Source organism: Pelophylax lessonae (assembly GCF_965119305.1).
Source record: "Pelophylax lessonae genome assembly, chromosome: 3".
Taxonomy (NCBI): Eukaryota; Metazoa; Chordata; class Amphibia; order Anura; family Ranidae; genus Pelophylax; species Pelophylax lessonae.
In genome coordinates, this window is record NC_138770.1 from 305,410,721 (window position 1) to 305,424,174 (window position 13,454).

Consider the following 13,454-nt stretch of genomic DNA (forward strand, 5'->3'; position numbering starts at 1 on the left):
TTTGACCCCCAATGCTGATGGAGAGGCAGGGAAGGGTTCTACAAGGATACTATGCATGCTACTGACATCCTACTTATCAACCGATGATACCATTGATTGTTAGGACTGCAGCATCTAGAAGGTTGTAATGGTGCACAATGAAAACCAGTGACTAAAGCCCCGTACACACGTACCGATCGTCGGCCGAACGATCGGTCGTCTTTTGTCCGAGGGCTGTCGTGTCTGTTGAAAAGTGCAAAAGACTGCACACGAATTTTGTCGGCCAACAACAGGCGACTGCAGAAGTGATGTCATGTGATGGTTAACTTTCCTTATCTTTTTTCTTTTCTGAGCATGCCCAGTCTTGCAAATCTGCTGTCTGTCGGCCGAAATCTGTACTGACTGGCGAACAATCGGCCGTTCTGGTGTTGGCCAACAAAAATTTTAATGCCTGCACGACAGATTCTGTTCGGCCGAAAGTGCGCTGTCGGCTGTCGGAAGCATCATACTAACAAGCCGGAAATCGGCCGATCGTTCGGCGGCCGAACAGATTCGGCCGACAATCGGTACGTGTGTACGGGCCTTTAGTGTAACTAAAAAGGCAGCCTTCATCCACATGCCATCTTGTTTACAATTGTTTGCAAATTTTTTGGCACCCCTGAAGAAACCTCAATGCACCCCAGGGTGCCTGGGGGTTAAACAAAAACATGGTAGTAGAAAATGTCATAATCGTTATTGGTTATGCAGCCTGCACCAACAATAAGCAAAAAATAAAAGTTTTCAATTAATTGTTCAAGGAAGCCTGTACTAACTTAAGTTCTAGCACTGCCATTGCTGACTTCTAAGAAATACCAGATGGCTGGCTGCCTCTGGCTTCACTACCTTCTCAGGCGCTAACCCAGTGCAAGCATGTTGATTAGAAAGTCAGTAAAGTCCTAGCTTCTGCTCCGCACACTTGCGCCAAGTCTGTGCTGCAGAAAGTACTGAAACGTTTGGATCAATATTACATCAAGAAAACTAGTACTAGGAAAGGTCATCAGTGGATGTCTCCATGTTTTCACAGGCATGCTCTCATTTCCTGGCCTAATATCTGTTTTCCTGTTGCAAATAAAAGTATTGGAAGAAAATGCATTATGCAGCCCTCATGGTGACTATGGTCTGGAGCAGCAACAATGTGGCTCATGCTGTGGTGCCTGCCCTTGTTAGTGCTCAAGGCTAAATTACTTTTTTCTGAGACATATGTCCTTGTCATACTACAGTTCTGCACTTGGAGAAAGAATGAGTTCACGCATAAATGTTTCACAAATGAACAACTTGCCACTTTGTTGTTGTGTACTTCTATGTTTCACATACACTTTTATTTATACTGTTCACTGTCCCGGATGTGTAAGTGTCTTCATAACCTGTGGGAACCAATAGCATAGATGTAGAACATAGCTTTCCCTGACTCTTCCAGTCCTTGTATTTTCAGAGAATTGCCATGTTAAGCAAATAATGATAAAATGAAAGTAATTAGAAATAATAATAGAGTAAATATTAGTGTTAGGTAAAAAGAAAAGGTCACTATGGAAGTTTGCTCTCTCTATTAGTCCCATAGTCTCCTGGGCCATGTAACATGTTCCAGGAGGGTGGGCTAACTTTTGCTCTGCTTGCCCTGGCAAGCTCAAGAAAGTGCTTCCTTTTAAATTAATGGATGTGTTTACACTGGGGCGGTGCGCTTCTGTTGCTGTGAAAAAAAATGCAGCTTTCTGCATTTTTGGAGCATGTTTGGGGAGTTAAAAAAAAATGCACCAAAAGCGCGCCTTGCCATTAAAAGCAATGGAAAACATGGCAAAATGCACCTGTGATGTGTTTTTGGTGCTGTTTTTGAGACCCTTTTCCTTTAAAAACCGCCCCGTAAACACGGTAAAATGACGCCATAATTGCATATGTGCTTTTGTAGTGGATCAGTGTGAAAGTAGCCTTCTAGTGTGTGTATCCAATCAATGCAGGCACTCTTCAGGTATTCTGAATTTAATAACCCAGCAGGGGAAATTTGTCTGTTCCTGCTGTTAGTGTGGAAGGAGGAATCTGTTAGACTTTTGTTCAACGCACATGCTGAGTAGAAATATATTTGTGTATGGTCAGATTAAAGCAGTATTAAATCAAAAATGTAATATATTGCAATTCACCGTTTTTCTTTTATCCACTCTTTCTATGTAGTTATAGTATATTTTGTTTTTTGTCTTTTTTTTTATATATATAGGTCTGTTCAATAAAGAGAGCAATTTTAATTCATTATATGGTGTGATAATTGTGCTCATCCTCTCTCCAATTGCCCATACAAAGCCCCATCTTTCTCTTAGTATTTTGTTATTGCAATTTACCAATCATTAGATGTGGTGGCTGTATTCGTTTTTTTCTTTTTAGGCTTTTTCGCCTCTGTTTTCAACTGGAGATCTGCCCAGTAACACATTTCGTGTATTAGATTGCCCCCACTCTGGATGAAGGAGCACAAAAAAGACACTTTTTGGATAGCAGCATTGTTGATCTTGGGTAAGGAAATGTTAAATGTACTAGCAGATTTAGATACACTAAACAAAATGAAGCCAAATTCCAGCTGACACTTTATAAAAAGCTGCAGCAAGAGATTTGTTCCTTGTAGGATACAGGTTTCACATACTTAAAAGCTGACCATTGCAAGCACCACTGCCAGTGTTAAATGGTTTTTCTCAACACTCTTAGGCCCTGTTCACACTAGTGCAGTTTCAAATGCAACGTCAGTGGCACAGAATTGCACAAAAGTGGAAATAACACTTTTCTTTTTTTTTAATTTCATTACGTTTTTATTAAAGTTTTACAAAATACAAATCATGATGGTATTTGGAGGAAAGCAATCCACTAGTAAGATCCAGAATAATAATTATCAATAACTTTAGTCTAAGGGCTCTTTCACATGGTCCGCCTCTGTAGGCGGATCCGTGCTGCTCAGCGGGGGATTGATACACAGATCCCTGCTGAGCAAGAAGGTGACAGCTCCCTCTCCGCTCTGTGTGAGGAGAGGGAGATGTCAGGTCTATGGGGGAATCAGATGAGAGCGGACCGCCTGTCTGCTCTCATCCGATCCCATCCGATCTGATCCCCTGGACGGATGGAAAATAGGGTTTCCATCCGTCTGGATTTTCAGGATCGGATGCGGATGGCAGCGGGTGTCAGCAGACATGTCTCCGCTGACATTCGCTGCCCCATAGTGATGCATGGAAGATCCGGTCAGATCCGCCTAAAAAACTGACAGGCGGATCTGATCGGATCGCTCATGTGAAAGGGGCCGAAGTTTGATTAAAACAGAAGTCTGTAAATAGAAATCACAATATTTTCAGTGGTGACCGTTCCCATCAATGCAGCTCAGTGGGCTCTTGAAAAAGGTACACATGCTACTTTGTTGCGGTTGCAGCGTGATTTTAGACCCATAGACTTCAATAGAAGTGCACCAAAAACAAGTGTGAAACTCAAGTAAAAGGCATGCACATAAAATAAAGAACAGTCACTTTCTAGTATAAAGAAATGCATGAAAAAGGCAGTACAAAATTCGGATCATGCTGCAGTCGTACTAGTGTGAATTTAGCCTAATTGCTACATTTGCAGGACATCTTGTTCTTTGGAAAACAACAGACTAATGCCTCGTACACACGCAACGATTATCGGCCGACTTTTGTCCAGTGTTGTTGTGTTGGTTGAAATGTGCTCTAGACTGCACACGAATTTTCTTGGCCAACAAAAACCAACTTCAGAAGTGATGTCATGTGCTGGTTTACTTTCTGTGTGTTTTTTCTTCTCTGAGCATGCCCAGTCTTGCTCATCAGATTTCTGTCTGCCGAAATCTGTACTGACTGACGGAAAATTGGCCGTTGTGTTGACGGCCAACAAAAATTTTATAGCATGCACACCAGATTTTATTCGGCCGAAAAGTCGGTTGTCGGAAGCATCATACTAACAAGCCGAAAATCGGCCGATCAGACGTTGGCCGAAAATTCACGGCCAACAATCGTTGCCTGTGTACGAGGCATTACTGGCTGTCTCACCAGATGAAAAAAAAAAGAGAAATGTTTTCTTTATGGTTTAATACTGCTTCGGGATCCGTGTTTGCTTATGGTAAACCATTGATGATAGAAAACAATATGGTTGATTTTGTAATGAGGGTTGGGGGGTACAGCACTGAGTGATGAAATTAAATAAAATAAAATTAAAGTAAAACTCTAATAGGAGTGTAATAAATGTGAAACAATTAAATCAAACTGTGTATCTCATTTGTGTGTCAGTGTACCTTGTATAAAGTGCATAAGTGAATTCAATAAACACTAAAAAAACATTCGATATATCGTGCAAAAATTTGTTAAATAGATAAAAAATGTACACAATCTTCTCTCAATAAATACAATATAAAATCGATATAATCAATCAATAAAGTGCTCTGTTCAATCCATATTCCATTAATAGCAATAATTAAATATAAAACCAATTAAGTGACAGGTGAAATATAAAGTGCATTAAACAGTGATGTGCATATTTTCACACAGTCCTTTTCAAATACTGCAGGTGACTCAACCAGTTCAAAAGTGGGAAAAAAAGGGGATGTACTTCAATGATGTGTCCAGAAAGAGGTAATAGCATATAGGGTTTTATGCCCTCCACCTCAAACAGTGTAGAAAATAGTGGGGTGCTTCTTCACTTTTGTGCCCCTATAGGTGTACTAATCTCTCACCTCCAAATATCTTAATATACGCCTTATAAGCTCTGGCCCGGGATCCTCTCCATTCCTTCCCTGTTTGCCAATGAATAGTGGTACCTCGGATGGATCGACTTTCAAAACGTTCTCAAATGGCCAGTGAATCTCGAAAGTAAAGTGCTCACAATAGTGCAATATTGCCAGAAATATTCAATTTTATTACCATAGATAAAAAAGACTTACATCCGTCTTTAAAGGAAAGCGCCTTGTGTAAACAAACACTGAGGATCGCGGTCCTCGCTTCCGCGTCTGTACGTCACTTCCGGTCGCGGCCCTACGCGTTACGCCACTTCCGCTCACGTGGCTTCTTCAGGGGATGGTTGATTTTGTCTTTTTTTTTTCCCAACTGCTGCCGAGAAATCCAATAAATGTGGTGTCATTCCCTGTCTTTGGTTGATATTATTTTGATATGCCTCCTTTACCTGTATTAGCCAAGCTGGAGTAGCTAGGACAGCTGGAGGAAGACAGCGCTCCATTTATATTAAATGTTTCATCACTTCTTTTATGGAAATTATTTTTGGAGTCTGTTCTGTGGTTGTTAGTGCACTTTCATCATGGAGAAGCTGAGAATTTGTTTTCATTTGGTATTATATTAAAATGAATGCAGGCACATTGCTCAGTGCCATACATACATAAATCTTTTTGCTGTGTGACCAAGGCTTGTTCTTTTACTGCTCTGCTGTAGGAGTTTTTTCTGTGTTGTTTAGGATAAACCACTCAGAATATTTAGGGTTGCTAAGCTTTAACAGTGATTTCAACTTGATGTATTTGGGTTTTATACACTGCAAGACAGATTTTGCTTGGAAAATAGAAGCCTCTTTTATGTTCTGTATGTATTGGTTTCTTGACCTATTCAAATTCTTTATATATGTCCATGGAAATTGAACTGTTGACTCCAGTGCTGCAAGGAGCTCTTTTTGCATCTATATGCATATACTTTTACCCTTCAATCATATATATATATATATATATATATATATATATATATACAGTACAGACCAAAAGTTTGGACACACCTTCTCATTCAAAGAGTTTTCTTTATTTTCATGACTATGAAAATTGTAGATTCACACTGAAGGCATCAAAACTATGAATTAACACATGTGGAATTATATACATAACAAAAAAGTGTGAAACAACTGAAAATATGTAATATTCTAGGTTCTTCAAAGTAGCCACCTTTTGCTTTGATTACTGCTTTGCACACTCTTGGCATTCTCTTGATGAGCTTCAAGAGGTAGTCACCTGAAATGGTCTTCCAACAGTCTTGAAGGAGTTCCCAGAGATGCTTAGCACCTGTTGGCCCTTTTGCCTTCACGTTGCCGTCCACCTCACCCCAAACCATCTTGATTGGGTTCAGGTCTGGTGACTGTGGAGGCCAGGTCATCTGGCGCAGCACCCCATCACTCTCCTTCTTGGTCAAATAGCCCTTACACAGCCTGGAGGTGTGTTTGGGGTCATTGTCCTGTTGGAAAATAAATGATGGTCCAACTAAACGCAAACCGGATGGAAAAGCATGCCGCTGCAAGATGCTGTGGTAGCCATGCTGGTTCAGTATGCCTTCAATTTTGAATAAATCCCCAACAGTGTCACCAGCAAAGCACCCCCACACCATCACACCTCCTCCTCCATGCTTCATGATGGGAACCAGGCATGTAGAGTACATCCGTTCACCTTTTCTGCGTCGCACAAAGACACAGTGGTTGGAACCAAAGATCTCAAATTTGGACTCATCAGACCAAAGCACAGATTTCCACTGGTCTAATGTCCATTCCTTGTGTTCCTTAGCCCAAACAAGTCTCTTCTGCTTGTTGCCTTTCTTTAGCAGTGGTTTCCTAGCAGATATTCTACCATGAAGGCCTGATTCACACAGTCTCCTCTTAACCACTGACCAGGGGGTATTTTGCGATTCGCGACTGCGTGACTTTAACGGACAATTGCGCGGTCGTGCGACACTGTAACTAAACTAATTTGACGTCCTTTTTTTCCCACAAACAGAGCTTTCTTTTGGTGGTATTTGATCACCTGTGCGATTTTTTGATCATGCGCTATAAACAAAAAAAGAGCGTCAATTTTGCAAAAATAACAATATTTTTCACATTTTTTATATGAAATTCCCCCCAAAAAAATGTAAAAATCAAAATTTTTTAACACTTTCGGCCAATTTGTTTTATGCTACATACGTTTGGTAAAAAAAATCGCAAAAAGCGTATTTTGATTGGTTTGCGCAAAAGTTATCGCGTTTACTAACAAAGGGAAAGATTTTTGGTGGTTTTTTTTTTAACGAGTAATGGCGGCGATCTGCGATTTTTTTTGCGGTACTGCGACATTGCGGCGGACAGATCGGACCCTTGACTGACATTTTTGACACTTTTGGGGGTACCAGTGACATTACTGCAGTAATCAGTGCTATACATATGCACTGTTACTGTAAAAATGACACTGGCAGGGAAGGGGTTAACTGTATTGGAGAGGGAGGGGCTAAGTGTGTCCTAGGGGCGTGATTCTAACTGTGATGGGACAGGTCTCCTATTGTAAAAACAGAGATCAACGGTTCTACATAGTAGAACCGTCTGATCTCCATTTTTACACAGGGGAGAATGACAGGCGGCTTGTTTACATAAGCCGTCCGCCTTTCTCCCGCTCTACCGACGATCGTAGTGTGACCGGTGGACCCGATGTCACACGCCCGGACTCCTCTGTAAACGAGCCGAGACCCGGTGACAGGCAAGTGACGTAGATCTACGTCACTCTGCCTGGCCGGGGCTGACTGCCGCAGTAAATATACTATGCGCAGTCGGCAACCGGTTAAACTGCACTGTAACCAGATCGCATGGTACAAAAGTACTATGTGATCCAGTGCGGGCAAACGCACTGCATTTCCAACCTGCATTTGGGGTATCATTACCTTTCTATTGACACCCACTGCAGATCACAAATGGAATGCATTTTGCATGCCTTCTGATCGCACAGGAACTCACAGTGCATTTCTGTGTGATTCATGCGCTGGCATGGTGTGAATTGACCCTTAGAAAAAGTACATATCAATCCTACGTGTCAGCTGCCAAGCATCAGACATGCTAAGGCATACATTAACCTTTTTTTTTTTTTGTTCAACCACCGAGTTAAAGTGGAGTTCCACCCTATTTTTATACTTACCTCCATCTTCTCGCTCCGGGTCACCTGAAAAAGAAATGGATAATCGCATATTTTTTTTTTTTTACTTACCTCGTAGCGAAGAAAATATACTTACCTTACTTCCTTCTTCCTCCTTCCTCGGCCGCGGCCCGTCGTCACTTCCTGGCTCTGCAATGATTCCTGGGAGCTGGACGTCATAGCTCCCAGGAATCATTGCGCCTGCACCGGCCCTGACGTCAGTTCCGGGTCGCGCGCGTCATCCCCTTCTAAACAGCTTCTGGGCATGCCCAGAAGCTGTGGAGGGGTGACGCGCGCGACCCGGAAGTGACGTCGGGGCCGGCGCAGAGCATCGTGGGACCACAGAAGGCGGAAGAAGACGCCGAAGAGGACGCGCTGGCTTCAAGCTGCCCACATCTGAGATGGCAGCGCTGGACAAGACGTTTGCAAGGTAAGTATTTCGTCTTGCAGGTAAGTGCAACCCGGGACAGATCAGAGGCTAGCCATTGTGGAATGCACTAGCCCTGACTGTCCCGGGGGTATTAAAAAAAAAAAAAACAAATCCAGGGTGGAACTCCGCTTTAAATGAAAAAATAACTTGATTCACCCATTCACACTATCGATTTATGTGGATAGGGGAATCATTTCCACTGAGCTATTGTGTTCTGACAGCAGGGATACTTCCCCTCCGCTAGAATACTGATCAGTACTGCAGGCTATACCTGGCGGCACTAATTTATCGGGGAAAACCCCCACAGGCTGGTTTTACAGAAGTCCATCTACCACTCAACTTCTGTACAACCAGCCTGCCCATACCTTGATGGAATTTCAGTTGGTCCGTGCTGAACCAGCCAAATTTCCGTCCATGTATGACTGGCTTAAGATAGTGGTCTCATGCAGTAAGAAATATGCACCTCTCTGTCATTGAGGTCTACTGCTCTCCTTTCTCAGCATAGATGTCCCCTCCGCTCTGCCATTATATATACATGATATGTGAATGCTGCAGACACAGGGTTCTAGATGAACTCATACCCTGCACTCTCCAATAGTGTTGTCCTGAAGCACTTACTGACCACAATGAGCAGTAAAATTCTTCTTCTACACTGAAAAAAAGACCTTAACACCTGGTCTGACTAGGTGTTAAATTCAGGAGATTTAACACCAAGTTTACACTGGTTTTAAGACTCTTCTGAGCTAACACGGGTTACTAAACAGGTACATTCCTATACTAACACTGTAGCTATCACAGAGACAACACCGTATGGTGAAGAGACGTGATATTTGGTTCCTACCTTGGTTAACACGGTTTACTAAACACGTCTTAGGAAATTATCACCTTGATTCTCTGTGATAAAGCCTAACACCACTTAACACCCATTTAACACCGGTTACTAAACGTACACCAAAATCCCCCTAACCTCCAATATATACACGTAAACCTAAACGCACACGCCTACGCATGGAAACGTCAATTGCAATACACGCTACATATCGCTGCGCACACACTGGCTTCTAAGTTTTTTTTTTAGCTGGCTCCTAGATTCATAGCAAACTTGTCAAGCACTGCTCTACAGACACATCCACCCACAGCCAGAGGCATTTTAGGTCTATATTCTTCAAGTTTCTTGAGGCTGTGGTCAGTTAGTGTGTAGTTCAGTGCTGATTCCCAATGTCTGGGAGCACATTTGCTTCCATTCTTGTAGATGTAAACCCAATAATTAAAAGGTCATGTAAGCTTGAAAGCGACCGTACCACTACATGATCCAAAGTAAATAAAGCCCTAACTGTAAATAAAAAAAGGCCACGAAGTGCCGGTTCACATATGTGCGGCTGCGGAGATCGCATGTAATTCGGAGCGCACTTCTCCTTCATTACATGCGATCTCCTGTGCGGATGCGAATTCAGCCAAACACTTTGTATGGCTGAAATTCGCACTGCACCCGCACCAAAGACGCACAGGAGGCATTTTTTCAGCCGCATCAGGATCGGATTGCACAGTGGTTCACACTTGTGCGATCCGATCCTGTGCGAATTGTCAGATCGCACTGCGATATGCGATCAAACTGGGGGAGTCGTTAACATTTAATTGACACCCCCTGCGTATCACATATGGCAGTGTGAACTGCCAGATGTGCGGATGCGATGCGGGAACAGGCTGCGAATTCACAGCCTTCCCGCATCGCACAAGTGTGAACCGGCCCGAATACCTACCTTTTTAGGGCCATGTCTTCAGACCTGGTCATTTTGCCTGATCCCAACTGCTTAAGTTTCTTAACACTTCTGAGTATATTGAATTCCTGCTTCCCTTGCCACTTGCTGTGGTTCCTCGCATTACCTCGAACATCCTGTAGTTGGAGTAGTGAAGTGAATAGCACAGCCTGTGGTGGAAGAAGCAAGTTTTTTTTAATGCACCTAAAAGTGCTGAATACCTGCAGCGGCTTGGGATAAGCTTTGAATTTGAAGTCATAAGCCACCAGAAAGGTGGGCATACTTGCTCTTCTTTTACAGCATGGCCTTTGTTTCCTTTGGACCCTGTGGGGACATTTGCACTTTAACCTGTTAATGTAAAAGGTGTTTTCAATCTTTTTACGTATGCAGATTTCAATAAAATGATATCTGGTGATCTTGCCTTGAAAAGGTATTTGTTCAGAAACGTTTTGGTATTGGATGGCATCTGTCTCCCAACTGTGCTGCTGTGCAGTTACCCTATCACATTAACTTCTGGTTTAAACTACAGGTACAGTGAGGAAAAAAAAATGTCAATCCCCTGCTGATTTTGTGCGTATCCCCAAAAAATTTGGTGACAGTGTAAAAAAATAAATGTAAATAAAATAATAAAAGTATAAAAAAAAAAACATTCAAGGTGTATATGTAGGTCCTGCATGCATATAAAAACGGTGATTGTACCACACATGTGAGAGGTCAGAGTGGGAGCAATAATTCTAGAGTTAGACCTTCTCTTTAACTCTAAACTGTATCATAGTTTGTTTTCATTCCTCAGGCGAGCACAATTTTAAAGCATGACGTGTTAGGTATGTTTACTCTGTTCAACATTATCTTTTATATTTTACCAAAAAATTGGATATTATATTGTCATTGTGCACACTAAAACTCATGAAAGTGTAGATTGTGTAATGAAAGTGTAATGTATAATGTTTGGAGGTTCTAAGTAATTTTTACGAAAAAAAATGCTGACTTAAAAATGTCAAAATTGACCTGGAATGGAAGTGGTTAAACTAGTCTGAAATAAATCCTGTTATAAAGGCATGTTATTGATTATTGGAGCATTTGCTGTGATCTTGATTGTCACAAAACACATGAATGTTTGTGACTTTTTTATACAACCATAATACATCATTGATGTGATTTATAGTGCAGTTTGTGTGGAGAGTGGGTGCAGCCCACCTGCAGCATCATCCATTGACAGTTAGCTTCTCACACATGTCATATTGCTTGCAATGTTACATTTTGTTATTTTGCAATGTCATAATGACATGGTATCTCCTGTACTATAAGCTCTGTGCTTTGTATCCCTGGCAGTGTAGCATCTCCTATATACAGCAGTTGGTATAGCGTTCTTTCCATCGTAGAGTGGCTGGAGATGAATAAAGATGCAGAGCTGCCAGCAGGAGACAGTGTAAGCTGAGCATCCTTGCTTTCCCCTCCTTCCTTTCTCTTACATGGAGATGCATGGATGGTGGGGGTGGTGCTGCCCAGCAGATGTGCTGTGGGTGATCGCCTCTGGGTTGGGAGTCTCTTCTCAACCTTCACTAATCTGCAGTGAGAGGTGGAGACAGAAAGGAGCTGCTGGAACTGACACAGAGAAGGGAGGGAGGGTATACATTGTACCCAGCAGTGGGGGGCGTGAAGCTGCAGTGCAGAACTGCGACAGCCTTTTGCATGGTCAGTTGTGTCTCCTATACAGATGCAGATTGACCTTCTGGAATTGCTTTGTGGCTTGTACTAATGTGCTTGCATCCTGAGTCACATGTGCACCTTGCAGCCATTCTTGTGATGGCAACTGCACTGGAGGAAACACAGCAAACTGTTCATGCATCTGCTGCTATGAGGACACTGTGTGTTGCTGCTGCTTGAACCTTTCATGGTCAGATAGGATGTGGCACTAGGCAGTGTGTCAGCTAATGAGGATGCTGCCTTCACCTCCTCTGGGTCATCTTCCTTCCCATCTTCTTCTGCACCTACTCTTGGTCTAATGTGTCAGAGGACAGAGGAAGCACATTTCCGTATTTCACAATGGAGCTTGTAGATTCTGCTTGATACAGCCTTTCATAAATATGTAGACTTTGCATGTGGATGCCTGAAGAATTGTGCATTTGTAGTTACTGTCTCCATGTGGCACTGGAAACATTCCACCTAACGGTAGCTGCACTCTCTCTTGTCATTCTGGCAGCACCTAAATCTTCTGAGAACAATGAGAAAGAAATGATTTCTGCTAGGAGGAAAATACATGAAGCCAGAGTATGTCATCCTTCAGGGTGTCTCTCTCCCTAGCAATTGTTTGCAGTGGAAGTTATTCTGAAGTATTTCACGCCATGTGCTCAGTAGTGAGTTCTTAATCTTGCTGCTTGATCTCTTGCTTGTAAATGTGCATCACACCTGCTAAGTGGATGTTGGCTCTGTGATATCTTCATGTTGGACTGCTGTCATCTTGGTATTCTGGGCCAATATGGGGGAGAAGGCTGACTATCAGAGGCTACCTAGCAGCGAGTGCAAGGAGGAGAATGAGGTAAAGCTGCACTCAGTACATCACTGTTTAATGAGAAATAAAATGCATTGCTGGACATGTTGAGGTAGAAGCTGGGACCCAGTCTTCCCAGTCTGGGATTTAGTAGATTGCTTTACGGAGCCAAGAAACAAACGGCATTATTGATGACAATAGAATAGACTTGGAATAGATTTGATTAGTTGTCATTTTTTTTTTCTTTAGTGTATAGGTTTCCTGGTTTCTGTAAAATGCACGTATAGTGTACAGCTAATGTACAGATTATTTATTCAGATAATACAAACATCTTTGGTAAAATGGGAAAAAATACATTTTTTTTTTTACAAAAAGTGTGTGTAAATCTATCTATCTATCTATCTATCTATCTATCTATCTATCTATCTATCTATCTATCTATCTATCTATCTATCTATCTATCTATCTATCTATCTATCTATCTATCTATCTATCTATCTATCTATCTATCTATCTATCTATCTATCTATCTATCTATCTATCTATCTATCTATCTATCTATCTATCTATCTATCTATCTATCTATCTATCTATCTATCTATCTATCTATCTATCTATCTATCTATCTATCTATCTATCTATCTATCTATCTATCTATCTAGATATATAGCATTTAACTTATCACATCTGATTTGTGTCCCACCAGTGAATGTGTACTGTAATAAAACTGGTCCAGAGATGGATAGTGAAAACCGCTGACATAAAAAGATCTACAAATATTTGCAGTCTTTTTTCACTGAAAAAAAAAAAAATATTTGCAGTCTCAAGTCACGCTTATATGCTGTAAGATATTAATTTTTATTTTTTTTTTATTTA

The 13,454-nt window shown here is 41.7% G+C and overlaps 1 protein-coding gene across 4 annotated transcripts in view; it reads left to right on the plus strand.

Annotated features, from left to right (window-relative positions):
• Window positions 1–13,454, plus strand: part of TNK2 (tyrosine kinase non receptor 2) — a 362,744-nt gene that overhangs the window by 151,199 nt on the left and 198,091 nt on the right. Inside the window, exon 1 of one of the 4 annotated variants that reach the window (XM_082252262.1) lies at window positions 11,679–12,626. The exons of 2 other annotated variants lie outside the window; for them this stretch is intronic. In XM_082252262.1, coding sequence (XP_082108388.1) covers window positions 12,567–12,626 — 60 coding nt within the window. In that variant the 5' untranslated portion in view covers window positions 11,679–12,566. Of the gene's footprint in view, window positions 1–11,678; window positions 12,627–13,454 lie in introns of those variants that run through there. One more of the 4 variants, XM_082252261.1, reaches the window with a different exon arrangement.